Raw genomic sequence first — 17,716 nt, 5'->3', positions numbered from 1 at the left:
ACATATGACACAATTAAAAATATCCCAGCTCACAAACTGAGTGATGCTCGCCATGAGTTTGGTGACTGCACAGAGGGACGTTGAATATCATTCCATGAAGAGAAGCGGTATGAAATCCTATGGAAAATCCAACCATACTAACAACCGCCAGGAGCACATCCCCTTTCCCACAAAGAGATATCTTGCAACCTGCTTACCTAGGCTCTCCACACATTGGACTTTAGAGAGAAATCCATCGGCATTTGACGCTACACATTCCACACAAACACGATCTTGAACGTTAGGAACCTAAGGGCAGTCAAAGGTAATGAGAAAACACAACAAGCAGGTTAATGCACAGTCGCATTTCTGTGGGAACCATTTCAATACAAATGTCAATGACACCCACTCAATACTAGATATACACTAAATGCCATATGTTTGAGAGGGATGTTCTCAGATAACGTTGATTTGGATTTCAAGGTTTAAAACGCATGCAAGACATACACCACCAGAGAAGTGGAATATATCCAATCAGCTACCCATTATCCAATCGGCTACCCAATATTGTTTTCTCAGCCAAGATTGGACAGTCACACCTTCCTACAAACACCCAATAAATCCCCCCCCCCCCCCCCTCACCTCATGTGGAAAACCTGCATGTATGCGTATCAAGTACAAAAACCTAACCATAACGTATTATATCAAGTACAATCCTTGGGAGCTCCTGTTGAAGATTGAGAGGATCTCTTCACATCGATTTCGGAAAAGGGGGTGAATTTTTGGACAGCTTTTCGGATAATTCGGACAGTTTGGTGGCACTTTATGATAATGGCAAGCAGGCATAGTGGGATATGTCATACCTGAAGCACACTACGTCCAGCACTTCCGTACATTCTCACATCACCAGGTAAGTCCCCACCGCCTTCTAGGGTCCAAGAGAATTCCGGCAGCGGCTCACCGTCTGCCTCACAAATGAACTCAGCCAGTCCGCCTTGGTTGACTGCACTAAGCGTGTTACCGTAGCCAGCACTTGTTGATGTGATAATTACTTGTGGCTTCTCAACTGAGCAAAAGAGGAAGGTACATAGACGTAGCCGCGAATGCAAATTAGCAATAACATCAGGAAAACTAAATAAAACTACTATTATCATTGACCATTGTGATCGGCTTGCCCAGTAAATCTGAGCCCCGATAATGAGATCTAGCAAGGTCGAAACAGCTAGCTGTTGGGAGATTGAGTGAAAACTCCTATGATGGTTTTGGCATGCACTAGATCAAATCGCTACTAAACGTCTGTGGTGTAGAATTGTGGAGCACTCTGGACATACCAGTTATCAACTAGTGAGTACACTACTAACCATGTTCTCTACCTTAGCGGGCTAGAGTATAAACCTCCCCCACCCCCACCCCCCCCCCCCCCCCTCTTTTTACTATGAGCTCATCACCAAACTAATACCAGACTGTGTGCAGATATGATACACGGTACTGTTGCAGCTATGCTGTGTGAGTGTACTCACTAATGCATCCTGGACTGCAAACTGCTTCTGCTCCTCCTTGGCATGTACACGACGTACACAGCTGCTCGCTGATCTCCCTCTCTTTAAGCCAGACAAAGCCCTTTGTAAAGGAACGTGCCGTGTCACCACCGACTCTGAGCCGATTCAGATCCCACGCTGCTCCACCAGTACTGAAAGCAAGTCGAGTATAAGCTTCGTGAGTTGTACCATGGCCACTGCTAGCTACCGGTCCACCAGTTCCACGGGCTATACGGAAATCACCTCCGGGAATCTAAGCGTGCGTGTGCGCGCACACACACACACAGACACACAAACGCACAATCTCAGCAACATGTTTCCAAGTAGAAGACAATGACTGAATTAATATTCACATAACTCATTTAAAAGATACGAAATGAAGGCTGGCAGACGGAATAAACCATGTTTCAGCACTGCAACGTTCATGAGAACCAGCAAATGGAATGAAAGGAAGTTTTGCGTATTACTCCCTACATGGGAGCTTGCGCTTTTCCAATCCGCAGGAAAAGAGTGAGCTCCTGCGTAGAGAGCGAAACACAACTCCCCGGCATCGCCAAAGTCGCCACAACCTCTTCTTCACATGGATTGAATTGACTTTACTAGAAACAGATACTATCTATGACTTTTCGTGCCGTGTGCTACAGAGGCGTCGGACACGGTACGGTCACTACGGTATTGACCGTACCACTTTCGCCCCGGGTACCCTGTGAATCAATAAAATACACTGATCTGGGCTCAAAATTTCCAACATTTTCGGCTCAGAACCCTCCTCACGAGTAAATTGAACTTCAGATGGCTGACCGTACCACCATAGATAACCTTCCGACGTCCCTTCACAACATGCCAGCCATGACTTACTTCCACAGTGCTAGTGTTATCACCAGTAACACCCAGGGCATCCACGATACCAGTGTCCTCGAATGACTTCATCTGCTCATTGACGATCACATTCAGAAAGCAGCCCCTGGCCTTCAGTCGATCATGGATAAACTGCCAAGTGAGCGGTGCGCTACCATCAGCCTGCACAAGTGGCGTTCTACCTTCATCAGTTACACCAACAATCTGACAGGCCATTCCTGTAGAAAGTATTTGAAGAAGAAGAAAAAAAACATTACCAAAGGCACAAGAGTATCGACACTGAAACTAAGCTACTGACACGCCTATTGATCCAAGTGCAACTAACCACAAACATTCCAATTGATAAAGCATGGGATACAAAATGCAGAGGGTATAGATGCAAACAACACTACAGATGTGTTTACTGATCTCTCCAACATTCCTCCTTACCAGGTCTGAGCGGGTAAAAGTCCAAAGCTAGCTCAATAGCAGAGTACATATCCTCAGATCGGCCATTCAACGCTAGCTGCCTGCGTACTTGGTTGAACTCAGCTGCAGTTCCCATCCATCCACCATCAGGCATGGGAATAGGTCTGCCAAGGACATCTTTCGGGTCATCCTGAAGGCCAAAAGATGAGAAAAGGTCTTAAGTTAAAGACAGACACCCACAACTCCAATTCTTCAGTACAACTCTCGTGTGACGCCATCATCTGACAGAAACAGAAATGTTGAGCAGTACGAGTACTTTCAGTTGAAAGTTGAAAAGGATCAACTCATGACCACCACTACCACTATCGCCACTGCTCTCCTCAGGCCTAGACAGTTTGCAAATGTCATCACCTGCGAAGAGGGCCATGGTGGTGGAACACGCCTACTTTGTGACACGGTGTCCCCTACTTGATGATTCTAAATGATACATAGTATCCATACTCAGAGGACTAGTATCAAACTGGTATAACACTGTATGACACGGTTACTCACATGTTGGTTGCACTGCCGCATCCGTACACCTATCGGTACTCATACCAGGCAGGGTTGTCATTATTACCTATTTGACATGATCAAGCTGTAAATACATCCTGTTTGTATTGGAGAGGGGGAGGGAGAGACAGACAGACTGAGAGAGGCTGTGTGCAGACGCACACGCTCAGTCTTTTGACTGTTGAGCGGCGCAATCTTGGCACCAGCTTCGCTACCCAGCAGCATGCAATGTAGTTCACCGGCTCGCCTTTGCCAGGTGAGAGCTCCAGACCCTTTAATTTCTTACCCACGTCCTGCTTTTCACTATTTCTTGTGTTCTGATCCATCAGTTAACATCAGTTGACAGTAACTTACTTTCTGTGTTATCCACATCACTACTTCAGACAGGTTGAGGCGAGGAACCATGATCTAACCACTCGGCTGCCTATTACCGATACATCAGTCCACCAAGTAGTCTCACCAGTACATACTAATGTAAAGTAGAGGGAACTCAATGAACTACTTACTTTGGCAAATCCAATCAGTCCAAACTGATTGGGGACATCACCGCCAATTCCATTGCCGATGAGCGAGTTATCCAACGCAATGCTGACATTGGCCAACCAGGCATGTTCGGCTTCCATGGATCGTGACTCGTCAACCAAGAAGATGATGTCAGCAGCAGCTCTGGCATTACGGATTGTCTCTGTAGACTGAATATAGCGTGATTCTCCGTCACCCAGTAGTCGGCCGTCCGCAATGCAACCCTTTTCTCCTGCAATACAATTTGAGCAATAATGTTACAAAAACAAAACACCGGTACAGGTTCAAAGGTAGAACGGTAGATAGCAGTGACAATTGGCTTTGGAATTTGAACTAAATTTTAAGTTTGAAACACTGGAGCACCACTGATATCCCGTACTCTGGTGGAATCAATTCACCTGATTCTAAAACGTACTTATAAACCACTGTAGTGAGTATCACTTCCTGTCTTCAAGCTGCTTTTGCAAAAAAACAATATTACCCAGAATTTACATCTTCACAACTAAACCAATCTTGTGTAAACAAAGGAAGAATTTGTTCACCTTCAAGTTGTTTGTAAATTTAGATCAGTAGTTCTCAGTGTTGTATTTTACACCTCCTTGAAGGTGTTCTTTCATCTCTTTGCTTGTGATTGCAACTGTTCTTCATTAGTTGCTTTTGTTCTCACCTCTCGTTGTTCGCACTGACACTTGTATCATTTCACCTCACGGCATTTTTAGTATTTATATTGTGTCACTTGTTGAATTACCTTTGCCAGTAAATTCCTTTTGTAGAGATGGCAACGACAACGTTCAATGAAATCTAACCTGTGCGAGTGGTGTGTGTGTTTTTTGAATGCGCAACTTGCTTTACTTATTGCGTTAATTTTATTTCTGTCTCCACAAAAATTGTTTAAATAACCAGACAGCATAATGTCATATGACTATCTCCCGAGCTTGCAATAAAGAAGTACATTTCAAGATGTAAAAGTCCCTGCAGAGCTAAGAGCCTTACCTACAACAAAGGAGGTAGCACCTTCGGTGACCCCAAGATTTGTCACAACCAGGCACCTGTACTCGGCACTGTCACTGCGGCGTAGGGAATCAATCGACAACACGCGCCTGTCGTCAGATAGTTTTGTCCTGCCGCTGGAGAAGGGTCGTCCGTCCGACCTCCTCCAAGTGATTCTTCTAACGACAGCCTCTTCCGGTGATACAATGCACTCAAGAGAAACGGAACTTCCGCGATCAGCCCGCATGTTGTGAGGTGATATACTGGCCTTGACATCTACAAAGTGAAGAGCAGTACCAGAATGCCTTTCGGATTTAGAAAGAATGCATCTACTGAAAAAAAGTGGCTGAATTCACCAAAAAGCATATTCATGATGGACACATTCTATCTATGCTTATCATGCATGTCTAACACCCCTTACCAGTGACTTCAATGTGAGATGTTGCCTTCTGCGACATGAGCCCAGTGAAGACTTCGCACACATAGTCGCCAGTATCATCACGTTCATGATCGGTGATATACAAGACACTTTTGCGAGTGAAGTAGTGATGTCGACCAGCCGGCAATGCACTGCCGTTGGCACGAGTCCAGCGGAAACCAGTTATGTCGGCCAGCGGCACGGTGGCGGAGCATTGCAAAAATGTTCCTGTTCCAGGCTTCCGAATAGATGACTTGGGTTCAATACTGGGATCTGTGAGGTGAAAGAAAGAGAAATATTTATAAGTTCGACAGAGTTGAAGCGGCAATTAAAGAGACATGCTCGTATTCGTATCTAAAATAAGCACATCTAAAATAAGGGAAGTTCTTGAAGTGAGCCTGAACTCATTTAGGTGATCTAAGGTGATCTATAAATCTGCAAATACATGTAGGCGTCACATGGCAAACCATTGATTTTAATACAGCACCCCCCCCCCCCCCCCCCCATAGCATATAATATCAAGAGACTCACATGGGCATTGCGATGCTCGCATACAGGCCAGCTTGGTTAAGTTCCCATAGACCAGTCCCACGTCACAGGCACAAGATGGGACGCATGGCTCCTGACATGATGGTCGTGGCGTGTCGCAGGTAGCTGGACATGCTGATGAGCAACTGCTGAACACTTCACCGGGAACTTTGCAGTTTTCTGCACAGTAAGATGGGCGGAAACGTGGTAATAGATAAAGTTACCAAATTGTATCTGTGATTGTGTATGTGTGATTGTGTATGTATGTGTGTGTGTGTGTGTTTGTGCGTGTGCGCACGCGTGTGCGTGTGCGTGTCCCATATGGTTCAGTGGTATGTGCAGTTGATTTCCAATCGAGAGGTTGCGGGTTCAACTCCCGACGATTATAGTCACATAAATATTTCTTCTAAATAATCTACGTGGAGATAAAAGTTTAATAATAGCAATGAAAAGTATGAATGCCGCAGACATCACCACGCAACATGACAATTTGTTCAAGGTTTGGTTTTGTGTGTTTCCAAAATCGATTTTCACGTTGCGATCATCAGTGGAAATACGCAACTAAAGAGATCAAGGGAAAAACAAAGGTTAAAATCCAAAGAAGTGTGACACATGACGGGTAACTTGTGGTAAGTATTACAAAAAGTGAGAACTAAAATAAAGAGTAAGTGTGACAAACGGGCATGAACAGTGCAGAAACAACTCATGAACACGGGGTGCAAACTCACGAAAATAACCTAAGTGCTAAAACATGTTCTTTTTGCTTACACAAATCGGGCTTATGCGTACGAATACAAACAGCTTCAAGGACCTTCAACTGCTGGACATAACGGGCACGACACAGTACAGAGAAGTGCCTTCCGTACACTGATGTCTCTTGTTACTACGGGCGTTGAGTTTTCATTTGATAACGTGATGTATAGGCAGGTGGATGGGGTAGCCATGGGATCACCATTAGGTCCAGTGTTGGCAAATATATTTGTTGGCTACTGCGAATCTCTTGTGGACCAGTCACTGTGGCCGGAGTTTTACGTTCGTTTTGTCGACGACTCGTTCACATATTTTGATTCAGTACAACAGTGTGACGCCTTCTTGGACCGATTGAATAACTTACATCCCTCTCTGAAATTCACGGTTGAGCATGAACAGAACAACACCTTGTCCTTTCTAGATGTGCGTGTGGAGAAGTCAAACGATGAAATTGTAACGTCAATATACAGGAAACCAACATTTACCGGACAATATATCGTGTTTGACTCGTATTGTTCGTACCTGTATAAGGTCAACCTGGTGAAGAATCTGGTGGATAGAGCGCGGCGAATCTGTTCCCCCTCTCGACTCAAGGATGAGCTAGGTTTTCTGAAATCTGTGTTTCTCAAAAATGGTTACCCGGAGGAACTGCTAAACAAGCTACTAAAATCAGCATCAAAACCAAAGGTCGTCATCATTGGTCCAAGTCGTTGCCCAGTCTACCTTTCCTTACCTTGGAAAGGAGAGGCATCACAGACATTGTGCCGCACAATCAAAACGCTAGTTACACAAACATACTTTGCGGCGCACTTCATCCCTGTGTTCACTACGATACGTGCGTTCACGGTGAGGAAGGATGTCCTACCATCCCACCTATTGAGCCACTTGGTCTACCAATTTGAGTGCCGGAATTGTGATAGCCGGTACGTTGGTAGGACCCTTCAACACCTGAGCGCACGTATCAAGCAGCATGTACCACTTCACATGCTGCAGGACGCAGCAAAAGCGAAGCGCCCGAAGCGGGGAAGACCACGCAAGAACCCGCTCCCTCTACCACTGACACAACCAGAGCAAGTCGAACACACGGTGCAGAGGAAGAGTGGTGGATCACTAAGCCAACCGAATGTGCCTTCTCCACCGTTGCCCTTGCCGCCACCGGAGCCACCACCAGTGCCGTTGGTGGCTGGGGTTGGGGAGGAGTCGGCAACAACAACAGTACCGCCAATCACAGAAATTGAGCCCATTTCTTTGACACAGTATCCGGCTGTGCGGACACCGCAGCACCCTCCGGCGATTGATCCGTGGGTCCAGAGACCACGGAGGTCGACCGCCAATTATTCAACCGAAATATATGCTAGGAATGGCCAAGGCCCACGCGGAGCATCGAAGGAGACCGGAAGCCGGGGGCAAAACGGAACACAATCTCGGGACGTAGATGAGGTAAGGACAGTGGCACGGGACAGACGTAGGAAGGAGAACATGGATGGTATCAGACGACTGACTGGTGGTGAATATGAGTTGGGTGATGATGCGGCGGATGACGAGAATACAGATGACGACGAGGCGGATGACGGCGAGGATACAGATGACGACGAGGCGGGTGATGACGAGGCGGCGGATGAAGACGAGGCGGATGACGGTGAGACGGCTGGTGGTGATGGTGATAAAACGGACGAGGAGGAGTCAGGTGGCAGGGAAGGTGATGGAGCTGATGAGGGTGAAATTCGTAAGAAGTCAGCTGTGTATTTGCATTTGTTATCTCGTCCCGATTGTTTGAGTGTGTATGATGATTCCCACTTCTCTGTACTGTGTCGTGCCCGTTATGTCCAGCAGTTGAAGGTCCTTGAAGCTGTTTGTATTCGTACGCATAAGCCCGATTTGTGTAAGCAAAAAGAACATGTTTTAGCACTTAGGTTATTTTCGTGAGTTTGCACCCCGTGTTCATGAGTTGTTTCTGCACTGTTCATGCCCGTTTGTCACACTTACTCTTTATTTTAGTTCTCACTTTTTGTAATACTTACCACAAGTTACCCGTCATGTGTCACACTTCTTTGGATTTTAACCTTTGTTTTTCCCTTGATCTCTTTAGTTGCGTATTTCCACTGATGATCGCAACGTGAAAATCGATTTTGGAAACACACAAAACCAAACCTTGAACAAATTGTCATGTTGCGTGGTGATGTCTGCGGCATTCATACTTTTCATTGCTAAAATATTTCTTCTCATTCTCATTATCCTAGCTCTTCCTTCCTTCTCCTGGGTGGTTACCAACAGTCAGTGCATGCCGTGTGGTGTGGTGTGTGTACAAATAAATGAAAAAAAGGGATTCACTGACCAGAAAAAGCCGCTTCAATCGGCCGTGTGGTGTAGACCAGGCTAAAATTTGTGGCGGTCAATTCATCAGCCTTGCAAGCTGTTGAATGGTATAATCCCAGCACAAGCTGCTTTGTCTAACGTAGCTTGTTCGCTATCATCGATGGGCAGGAGTGTGTGTGTGTGTGCGTGCATGCGTGTGAGCGTGTACGTGTGCGCACGCGTGTATGTGTGCATGTGCTTGTGTGTTTGTGTGTGATGATAGACGAAAGTACTGGTGCAACCAAGATGTCCTTGCAGATCTGGAATTGATGGTACTCTCCAAGACTCAATCAAACTGCAACCAAGACATACATGTACCGTGTGTCCTTCAAATATAGTTCTTTCATCTTGTTCTTACCTCTTTCACAGTATCTGCCTCTGAAGCCTGGGCGGCAGAAGCAACGATAGCGTCTTCCTCTGGCATAGCATGAGCCTCCATTCCGACAAGGTGCCGATGCACAAGGACCAGCTTGAACTGCCAAAAGCACAACACACCACATTACTGAAATCAGCGAAATCAGATCATCGGTTCATTTTGCACAGTGCACCCTTGCGTTTCTCAATTAGACATGGCACAATGTCTCCCAGTTTGGGGAGGTGTGTTTGTGGAGGGGAGAAGCAGGAGAATCATGAGCAGGAGGAGAATGTGAAAGACATGTGCACACTACTACATAATCAACGACAGCTATAATTGTGCTTTCCTTACACTAAGTAGCTCATGTGGTTCAGGATAACACACCAGGTCTCTTTGCAATTCATTTCCCTCCAATTCCTCTGTCTGGTAATGTAATTACTACAAACTGGCAATATAACTTGTTTTCCAGGAAGTTTGATTTGCAATACACACGTACCAGTTCTTTCACAATCCGCTCCTTCAAATCCCTGCTGACAGTAGCACCGATATCCTCGACGTACATTGCGACAAGTTCCCCCATTCTGGCAGGGTTCACTATCACAGGGCTGCGAGGAAGCTACACAAAATATAGGACAGGGAATACAATGCAAATTATAGGAGCAACATGGCAACGATGAAGCGCATTCAACAACCAACTACAAATTTCATTAGGTGCCAAGTTGTACTCCTAGAGCCAATTTTTATTGTCATTACTTATTGCAGCCATGCTTCAATCGTGGAGATAGACGCAATCATGAACTGATAGTTCCATGCTTACCTGTTTGGCAGTGATCTCCCTCGAAACCACCCGGACATTCACAAGTGTAACCGCCCAGGGAGGTTCTACACACACCGTTGTTCTGACATGGCTGACTGGAGCAATGATCGACAGCTGCAAAAATTACAGGATGCAGGAACAATAATTCCAATCAATTTTCAAAATCCACTTTGCAGCCATCAGAAGGGAACCGGTTTCCCCATGCCAAATATTGAGGTAGGGTAGGAATGATTGGTACCAATGGCTCAGATTTCTGTCCATGTCAAACTTAGTGGGAGTGGAAGAAAGCACTTCATGCCATATGTGAGGATGTGATCTTTGCAAAAAACAACACACACACATGATCTTAATACATGTATGCATTGTATTTTCAGAATATACCTCTGTCACAGCGCTGTCCAGTATATCCTTCAGGACAAGAGCAGGAATAGCTGCCCAGACTGCTGGTACAAGTTGCATCGTTAGCGCACGGGTTGGAAGCACAGTTGTCAATTTCTGAGCAAAACAACATGGTCAATGTCATTTCATGTGTCACTGCTCTGTGACTGACTTCATACGCCTGCCGACACTCAACAACCTATCTTCATCACAGTTATTTCACCTCTTGGATTCGCAAAACCTGAGCACGGTTGGAAACCTTATTGATAATACACGGCATCGACAAACTGCCTGAACCCATGCCTTCTCTGCTCTGAACACATGCATACCATTCTCATATTATTTGGTGTATTACGATTACAGTACATTCAGATTGGCTTTTGAGTATTTCGGCTGAATGTGGACTCAAACCTCATGTTGAACGTTGATTTTGGAATTTGTGACCTGCTTTTCTTGATCTCTTTGTCGTGATACGCCTGTCCAAACTTTCTTTTAAACCTTGACCGAAAAAATTGTCTTTTGATCTGAGTGGCATTTAGCAAGGATGGGTGGAGGAGGCAAAGGTTGTAGAATGTTGCGGGTTTTTTTCAAGCAATGCACCCTAGTAGTTGTTGGTGATAGGGTTACTGGCAGTGAAATCATTGAAAACACCTACCTAGTGCACATATACTGCCGCCATATCCCTGATCACAAAGGCACCGAATTCCATAGCCGACTTCATACATGCACACTCCATTGATGCACGGCGATTCTACCGAGCACACTTCAGTATCTGCACACACATATACACACATACATACATAGAGCATATAATGGTATCAGTTGTTTCGGGGTAAACAAGTTAGTTGTTTACGACAGGATTATATTCTCACTTGGCCATTGTAGGCAATCATAAGAACCACGACATCTAAAGGATCCTGCATGAAAGTAGGCAGCTGCGAGATGCGTATCTCGCGCATGCTCTTGCATGGCTACGTAATGCATTACATCATAATACAACATCCCCTTCGTCATAAAGGAGTTTAACAACCTACATAACATACCGTACGTATATGACGGCGTGTTCACAATATAGAACATAACATCCAACAATAGCTCTATGTACAAGATAACAATCATGAATGGCACACGACGGCGTGCTAACAATACAGAGACATAGTATCCAACAATAGCTCTATGTACAATATAACAATGGCACCTCAGCTACTGTGACATAAGCGAACAGGTCCATGAGGCCTCTCTGGCCCTACACATCCAGGATTGACCTGGGTGCGACTGCGCGGCCAGACCGTGTTCGATACAGCTGGGTGGCAGGTTCAGCAGGCTGGCTGACGTCACACGGTGACGGCGGCTGAGACTGGCTAACGTCGCTCCACGGCGACGGCACGTCACTCGGCGGCTGAGGCTCGCCAATGTCGCTGCGCGTCGACGGCTGAGGGCCTGCGAGACTGGCATCCGGCGGGAAGTGGACCCGCCTCTCTCTGAGGTGGGTACGGTTGCGTCGCACTTCTGTCCCATGGTCAGGCTGCACCATGTATGACCGTGGCCCGTTGACAGACTGGGTTACGATACCAGGTTCCCACAGGTGCGTGGTCGGGCTGCGGATGCCGACGTGCTGACCAGGAACTAGGGGGCGGAGAGACTGCGCTCGCTGGTCATGGTGTACTTTCTGCTGGTCCTGCCGTTCCTCGAGCTTCTGTCGGATGGCCTCGTCCCGAGGGTCGCGCTGGTGTTTGCGAGGCAGGTTGTCCTGTACCTGACGACCGAACAGCATCTCGGCCGGCGACGGTAAGCCCTGGCACACTGGGGTGGCGCGAATGCACAGCAGTGCTAAGTGCGGGTCGGTCCCGCTCTCCCTTGCCTTCTCGAGAGCTCTCTTAGCGATCTTGACTTGCGATTCGATAAACCCGTTACTCTGCGGGTGATGTGGCGACGACGTACTGTGGCGGAATCCATATTCGGCAGCAAACTCCGCGAACAGATGGCTGCTGTATTGCGGCCCATTGTCCGACTTCAGCACGGCTGGGATGCCGTGCTCACCGAAAATCTCCTTGAGGTGCTGGATGATGGCCCTGCTGGTTGCTTGTCCGGCAGGCAGCTTCCGGGTGATGAAGTACTTGGAGTAGTAGTCGGCGGCAATGAGGTATTCTGACCCACCGAGGTAGAACAGGTCCGTGCCTAAGGTGTGCCATGCCCTTGGCGGAATATCGGGCTGCACCAGTGGTTCCTTGGCTTGACTGCTCTGGTGGCGCTGGCACGTCGTGCAAGATGAGACAGTTGCTTCGATATCCTTGTTGATGTCCTTCCAGAAGACGGACGTTCTGGCTCGCAGCTTGGTCTTCTCTATGCCTTGGTGGCTGGCGTGCAGCTTGCTGAGGATTTCCCCCCTCATTGGCGGGGGAATCAGGACGCGACTGCTCTTCAGGATGAGACCGTCCTCGGTGCTCATCTCGTCGCGGAAATTCCAGTACGGGAGCAGAATTGCCGGCACCGCGCTCCTCTCTGATGGCCAGCCACTGAAGATCATCTCCTTCAGTGCTGACATCTCGGCGTCTTTAGCCGACTCCTCGCGGATCCTCGTCATCGCTGCATCGCTGAATTGCGGGAACACGGCGTGTACACTGACGTCGAGGTCCTCAATTGGCTCTGTTTCCTCTGGCGACAGTCGGGATAGCGCGTCTGCGATCGGAATGTCCTTTCCGGGGCGGTACTTGATGGTCATGTCGTACGGCTGCAGCTTCAGCAGCATGCGCTGTAGACGCGGCGGGGCTGCGCGGAGGTGCTTGAGCTTGATTGACTCCAGCGGCTTGTGGTCGGATTCTACTGTGAATGACTGACCGAATAGGTAGGTGTGGAATCTTTCACATCCGTATACGACGGCTAAGAGCTCACGCTCAATATTGGCGTAGCGAGACTCCGTCTCGGTAAGCTTCTTGCTGGCGAATGCAACAGGCTTGTCGTCCTGCAGCAGAGTGGCGCCGAGACCTTTCATGGAAGCGTCGACTTGTAGTGTCGTTGCCTTGCCTGGGTCAAAGTAACTGAGCGTTACTTCTGTCGAAATGGCGGCCTTGACCTTGTCGAAGGTGCGCTGGTGGCTGTCTGTCCAGGCGAACGGTGTATCTGGCTTGGTCAGCTCACGCAGGTGCGCGGTCAGTGTACTGGCATTCGGTATGAACGGGCTCATGTACGTGACTAGCCCGAGGAACGTCTGGAGCTCGTCCTCGTTCTCGGGGTGCTCCATCTGCTTCAGCGCTGAGACCTTCTTCGGGTCGGGCTGTATTCCGTCAGCGCTGCAGATGATGCCGAAGAACTTGATCTTGTCCTCTTTGATGCGGCATTTGTCTGGGTTCAACTTGAGACCAGATTGTTCGCAGCGAACCATCATCTGGTGCATGTTGAGATCATGGTCCTCGTCTGACGTCCCGTATGTGACGATGTCGTCTGCGATTCCGGTGACGCCTGAGCACCCTTCGAACGTCTGGTCGATCCTTGCTTGGAAGACATCTTGCGACATCTTGAGGCCGAATGGCATGCGAAGGAATCTGTAGCGCCCGAATGGTGTGTTGAAGGTGGTGAGGTAACTGGATTCGTCGTCGAGCTTCACATTCCAGTACCCACATTTGACGTCGACGATCGAGAACACTTTGGCACCTCTCAACTTCGGGGTGATCTCCTCAATGGTGGAGACCACGTGGTGCTCTCGCAGGATGGCGTGATTGAGGTCCTTGGGGTCTAGGCACAGGCGTAGCTTGCCATTGTCTTTGAGGCGGAACACGAGGCTGTTCACCCACGCTGTTGGTTCGCCTTCCTGGATCTTGGTGATGATGCCGTTCTGGATCATGTCCTCCAGCTCCGTCTTGATCTCGTCTCTCAGTGCGATGGCGTGGAGGTGGCGTGGAGGGTGTACAACCGGGACGACGTTGGGGTCCACCGTGATGTGGTACTTGCCTGGGAATTTCCCAATGCCATCGAAGCACTTCGGGTATTGCTTCATCAGGTCGTCCTTGTCTCGGATGCTCGCTGGCTTCTCCTGGACAGCGCAGTTCAGCGTGACTAACTGCAGGGCTGTCGCTGTCGGGAGACCGATGATAGCAGTGCCAGGGCAGTCCGTGATGTAGAAGTCAGCGAGTTGACTCTTGCCATCGTAAGAGCACGGAATAGGACGGGTTCCGCATTGCTTTATCTTGGATCCGCCGTACGCTGTGAGGGTGGTATTTGACGGCTTCACGGACTTCGGCTTTGGGTATCCGTTTGGTCCGACGTGCTGGGGGAACATTTGGCAGAACACTCTCAGCGGCAATATATTGCCCTGGGCGCCCGTATCCACCTTGGCTCTCAAGGTGGCCGGTCTGTTGGTGTTGTCCAGGCTGACATTGAGGGTCGCGAACACCTCTCGCTCTAGTGGCGGTTGGTGACGCTCGACGCTGTCGATGATGACGGCGTCGAAATGCAGTGCGTCGAAGCGTCTCCGTGGGCTGGGGCTCCTCTGGGGGTAGCGCTCCCACGGGCTGGGGCTCCTCTGGCGCCAGCGTCCGCGTTGCTGGCCCCTTCCATGTGCCTCGTCTCTCCCCTGCGAACGGCATACGTTTGCCCAGTGATTCGCCTTCCCGCATTTGTTGCAGGTTGAGCCGTGCGCTGGGCACTTGCTTGGGTGGTGGGTTCGTCCACATTTGCCGCAGTCTGCGTGTCCCACAGATTTGGAAATGGCGTGAACCGTTTCAGGTAGACGGCTGCTGCTGGTGGCGGTGGACAGCTGCTCCATGTGGCGCTGTGTTGCTTCATAAGTACGGGCCTTGTCAAGCGCTTCGTCCAGAGTCAAATCACTACCACCCTCCAGCAGGCGTTCTTGCACTTTCGAGTGCTTCGTCCCCACGATTAGCTGTTCTATCAGGCGATCGTTTGTCTCCTGAGCGTCCCTGAACTTGCACTTGGACGTCTTCTTCTTACACCTCGCAAAGAAATCATCTACAGACTCGTCGGGTTGCTGGCGGTATTTCTGAAGCTCAAACCGAGCCAGTCGTGCATTTACCCGTGGCTGCAAATGCTTATTAAATTTCTTGAAGACGGCAGCTACTTTGGATTTGTCGCTTGCATTATCCCACTCGAAACTATTGAAAGCATCAACACCAGTTCTCCCGATCCATAGCATGACATAGGCGACCTTTTCCTTGTCGGACTTGTCGGAAAAGGGCCCTTGGAAAACTAGAAGGCAGTATTGTTGGAACCGCTCGAATTCGTCAGGTAAATCTGCGGCTTGCCAATCCATCGACGGCGGGGTAAATCCGGCTGCTTCTGCCATTTTACCTCTTGCGCCGGTGGCGCTACTGCGACAATTCTAGGGCGTTTATTTAGTTTACTTCTGACACCATGTTTCGGGGTAAACAAGTTAGTTGTTTACGACAGGATTATATTCTCACTTGGCCATTGTAGGCAATCATAAGAACCACGACATCTAAAGGATCCTGCATGAAAGTAGGCAGCTGCGAGATGCGTATCTCGCGCATGCTCTTGCATGGCTACGTAATGCATTACATCATAATACAACATCAGTCAGTAGGTCAGACACAATGAATGTATGCTGGACATTCTAGCCTTCACTGCAATTCTTTGTCGACCAAACCGACAACGACAGAAATGCGAAACAAGTCCTGGATAAAATACACTAACGTTATGTGATGCAAAGTTCTTGAAATTCCACCAATGATACCGGATCATAATGATGTTTCATCACTGGGATTTTTGGCAACACGGAAAGTTCCACATGTTACTTACCACACAGCCGGCCAGTGTATCCTTCACTGCAAGCACAGGTGAAGTTGAGATGAGCGTCAAAACAAGTTGAATCATGCTGACATGGATTGCTAGCGCACTCATCAGTCTCTGAAACAAATGCAGATCAACAGGGGATGCGGTTTCCCCAAAGAATTACCTCATGTCAGATTATTTTATTGTCCTGTCCCTTGTGACCTAACAGTTACACCAAAGTCAGTCCGTGGGTCATTACTACAATTGCCCAACAACGCAAGGTCATGACACCTACATGTCAGTGGACTGGGCTTGTATCAGTAAGTAAGTCCATACGGTATTATTCACTTCTGGGCAAAGGTGTTCATAGTTCATGTCATGGTAATCATAGTAATTTTACACTCAGACTGAGTTGTTACTTTCAAGATTATTGAGGCTATGCCAATGGTGTCAGGGCGGTGAGTCAGCGGAACCGCTTATGGACGCTGTGCATACAGAGTGAGTCAGCCGGGGACGGCTTATGGGTGCTATGTATACAGCTGGAGTCGACTAGTGCATCGCTGCTGCACGACTTTGCCAAAGCATCTCAACTGATGATGTAATCGCATGACCTCAATGTCATCACCAACTCACCGTCTTGGCAATGTTGTCCAATGTACCCACCCGGGCAGGTACATGTGTACATGTTATGTCCATCATTACAGCTACCACCGTTTTGACATGGGTTGCTTGCACACTCATCAATATCTGAATAGTGGAGTGAAGGCATAAAAGTAATGACATTCATAGCAGACAAATCAAGTGGTTATTACTATGTTGTCACTGTTGTAGCCTAATGCATATGTATACGCATTATGCGCAGAACCGCGAATGTACGCGCTACCTCAGTAGATATTTTACTATAGTACATACTGGACACCAGACAACAATGAACATGATTATGGGGAATATATGCACATACAGGTGTATGAATATAGTCAATGAGGAATCACAGAACTTTCAAAAAAAGGGATCATCCTGGCCCAGAGACCTCATGCCTGTCTGGTTGTTACTGTTAGGTACCTCCTCCCGTACCTTTTCTAGCTGCCCTGCATGCACTTGCGTACTCACCTTTTGTCTCCTTTTGTTCCGTTGGCCTGGGTAGCTACTTGCCCGCCCATAATTGCCATAGCTACCCAGACCCTTTATCTTGCCGTTCAGACTTGATCTCTTCCTCTCTTTCCTCACTCTTCAATAATCACCATGTACATGTAGTCGTTTCGTTCGTCTTGGTCTTTTGTCCCGTCTCTAATAAATGTCGTTCCACCAACCTACTGTAAATATACAAAATTTCGGCGCGGCAAAATTTCGGCACTTTACGATTTTTGACAATTCGGCGGCGATTTATTTTCGGCGTGGGGTAGAGGGCAAGGTATAGTGCGACAGATGCTGTGAAAAATTTCATCGGCGTTTTAATTTAGGCGTTTTGGGTCGGTGCCGAATATAGGCGAAATTAAATAGCTGCCGAAAATTTGTATATTTAC

General features: G+C 48.0%; 1 protein-coding gene across 1 annotated transcript in view; it reads right to left on the bottom strand.

Annotated features, from left to right (window-relative positions):
- LOC135827368 (uncharacterized) overlaps positions 1 to 17,716 on the bottom strand; it is a 36,623-nt gene that overhangs the window by 4,310 nt on the left and 14,597 nt on the right. Inside the window, exons 18-33 of the mRNA XM_065339877.1 lie at positions 16,827 to 16,940; positions 16,221 to 16,328; positions 11,104 to 11,220; positions 10,452 to 10,565; positions 10,071 to 10,184; positions 9,750 to 9,869; positions 9,257 to 9,373; positions 5,797 to 5,973; positions 5,269 to 5,538; positions 4,851 to 5,123; positions 3,842 to 4,089; positions 2,805 to 2,973; positions 2,376 to 2,593; positions 1,500 to 1,770; positions 843 to 1,045; positions 198 to 288 (exon numbers count right to left, since the gene is read on the bottom strand). Of these exons, the coding sequence (XP_065195949.1) occupies positions 198 to 288; positions 843 to 1,045; positions 1,500 to 1,770; positions 2,376 to 2,593; positions 2,805 to 2,973; positions 3,842 to 4,089; positions 4,851 to 5,123; positions 5,269 to 5,538; positions 5,797 to 5,973; positions 9,257 to 9,373; positions 9,750 to 9,869; positions 10,071 to 10,184; positions 10,452 to 10,565; positions 11,104 to 11,220; positions 16,221 to 16,328; positions 16,827 to 16,940 (2,724 nt within the window). The remainder of the gene's footprint in view (positions 1 to 197; positions 289 to 842; positions 1,046 to 1,499; positions 1,771 to 2,375; positions 2,594 to 2,804; positions 2,974 to 3,841; positions 4,090 to 4,850; positions 5,124 to 5,268; positions 5,539 to 5,796; positions 5,974 to 9,256; positions 9,374 to 9,749; positions 9,870 to 10,070; positions 10,185 to 10,451; positions 10,566 to 11,103; positions 11,221 to 16,220; positions 16,329 to 16,826; positions 16,941 to 17,716) is intronic.

The sequence above is a fragment of the Sycon ciliatum genome, chromosome 1 (assembly GCF_964019385.1).
Source record: "Sycon ciliatum chromosome 1, ocSycCili1.1, whole genome shotgun sequence".
Taxonomy (NCBI): Eukaryota; Metazoa; Porifera; class Calcarea; order Leucosolenida; family Sycettidae; genus Sycon; species Sycon ciliatum.
Note: the sequence above shows the minus strand (reverse complement) of the source record. Positions and strands in the feature narration are given on the sequence as shown.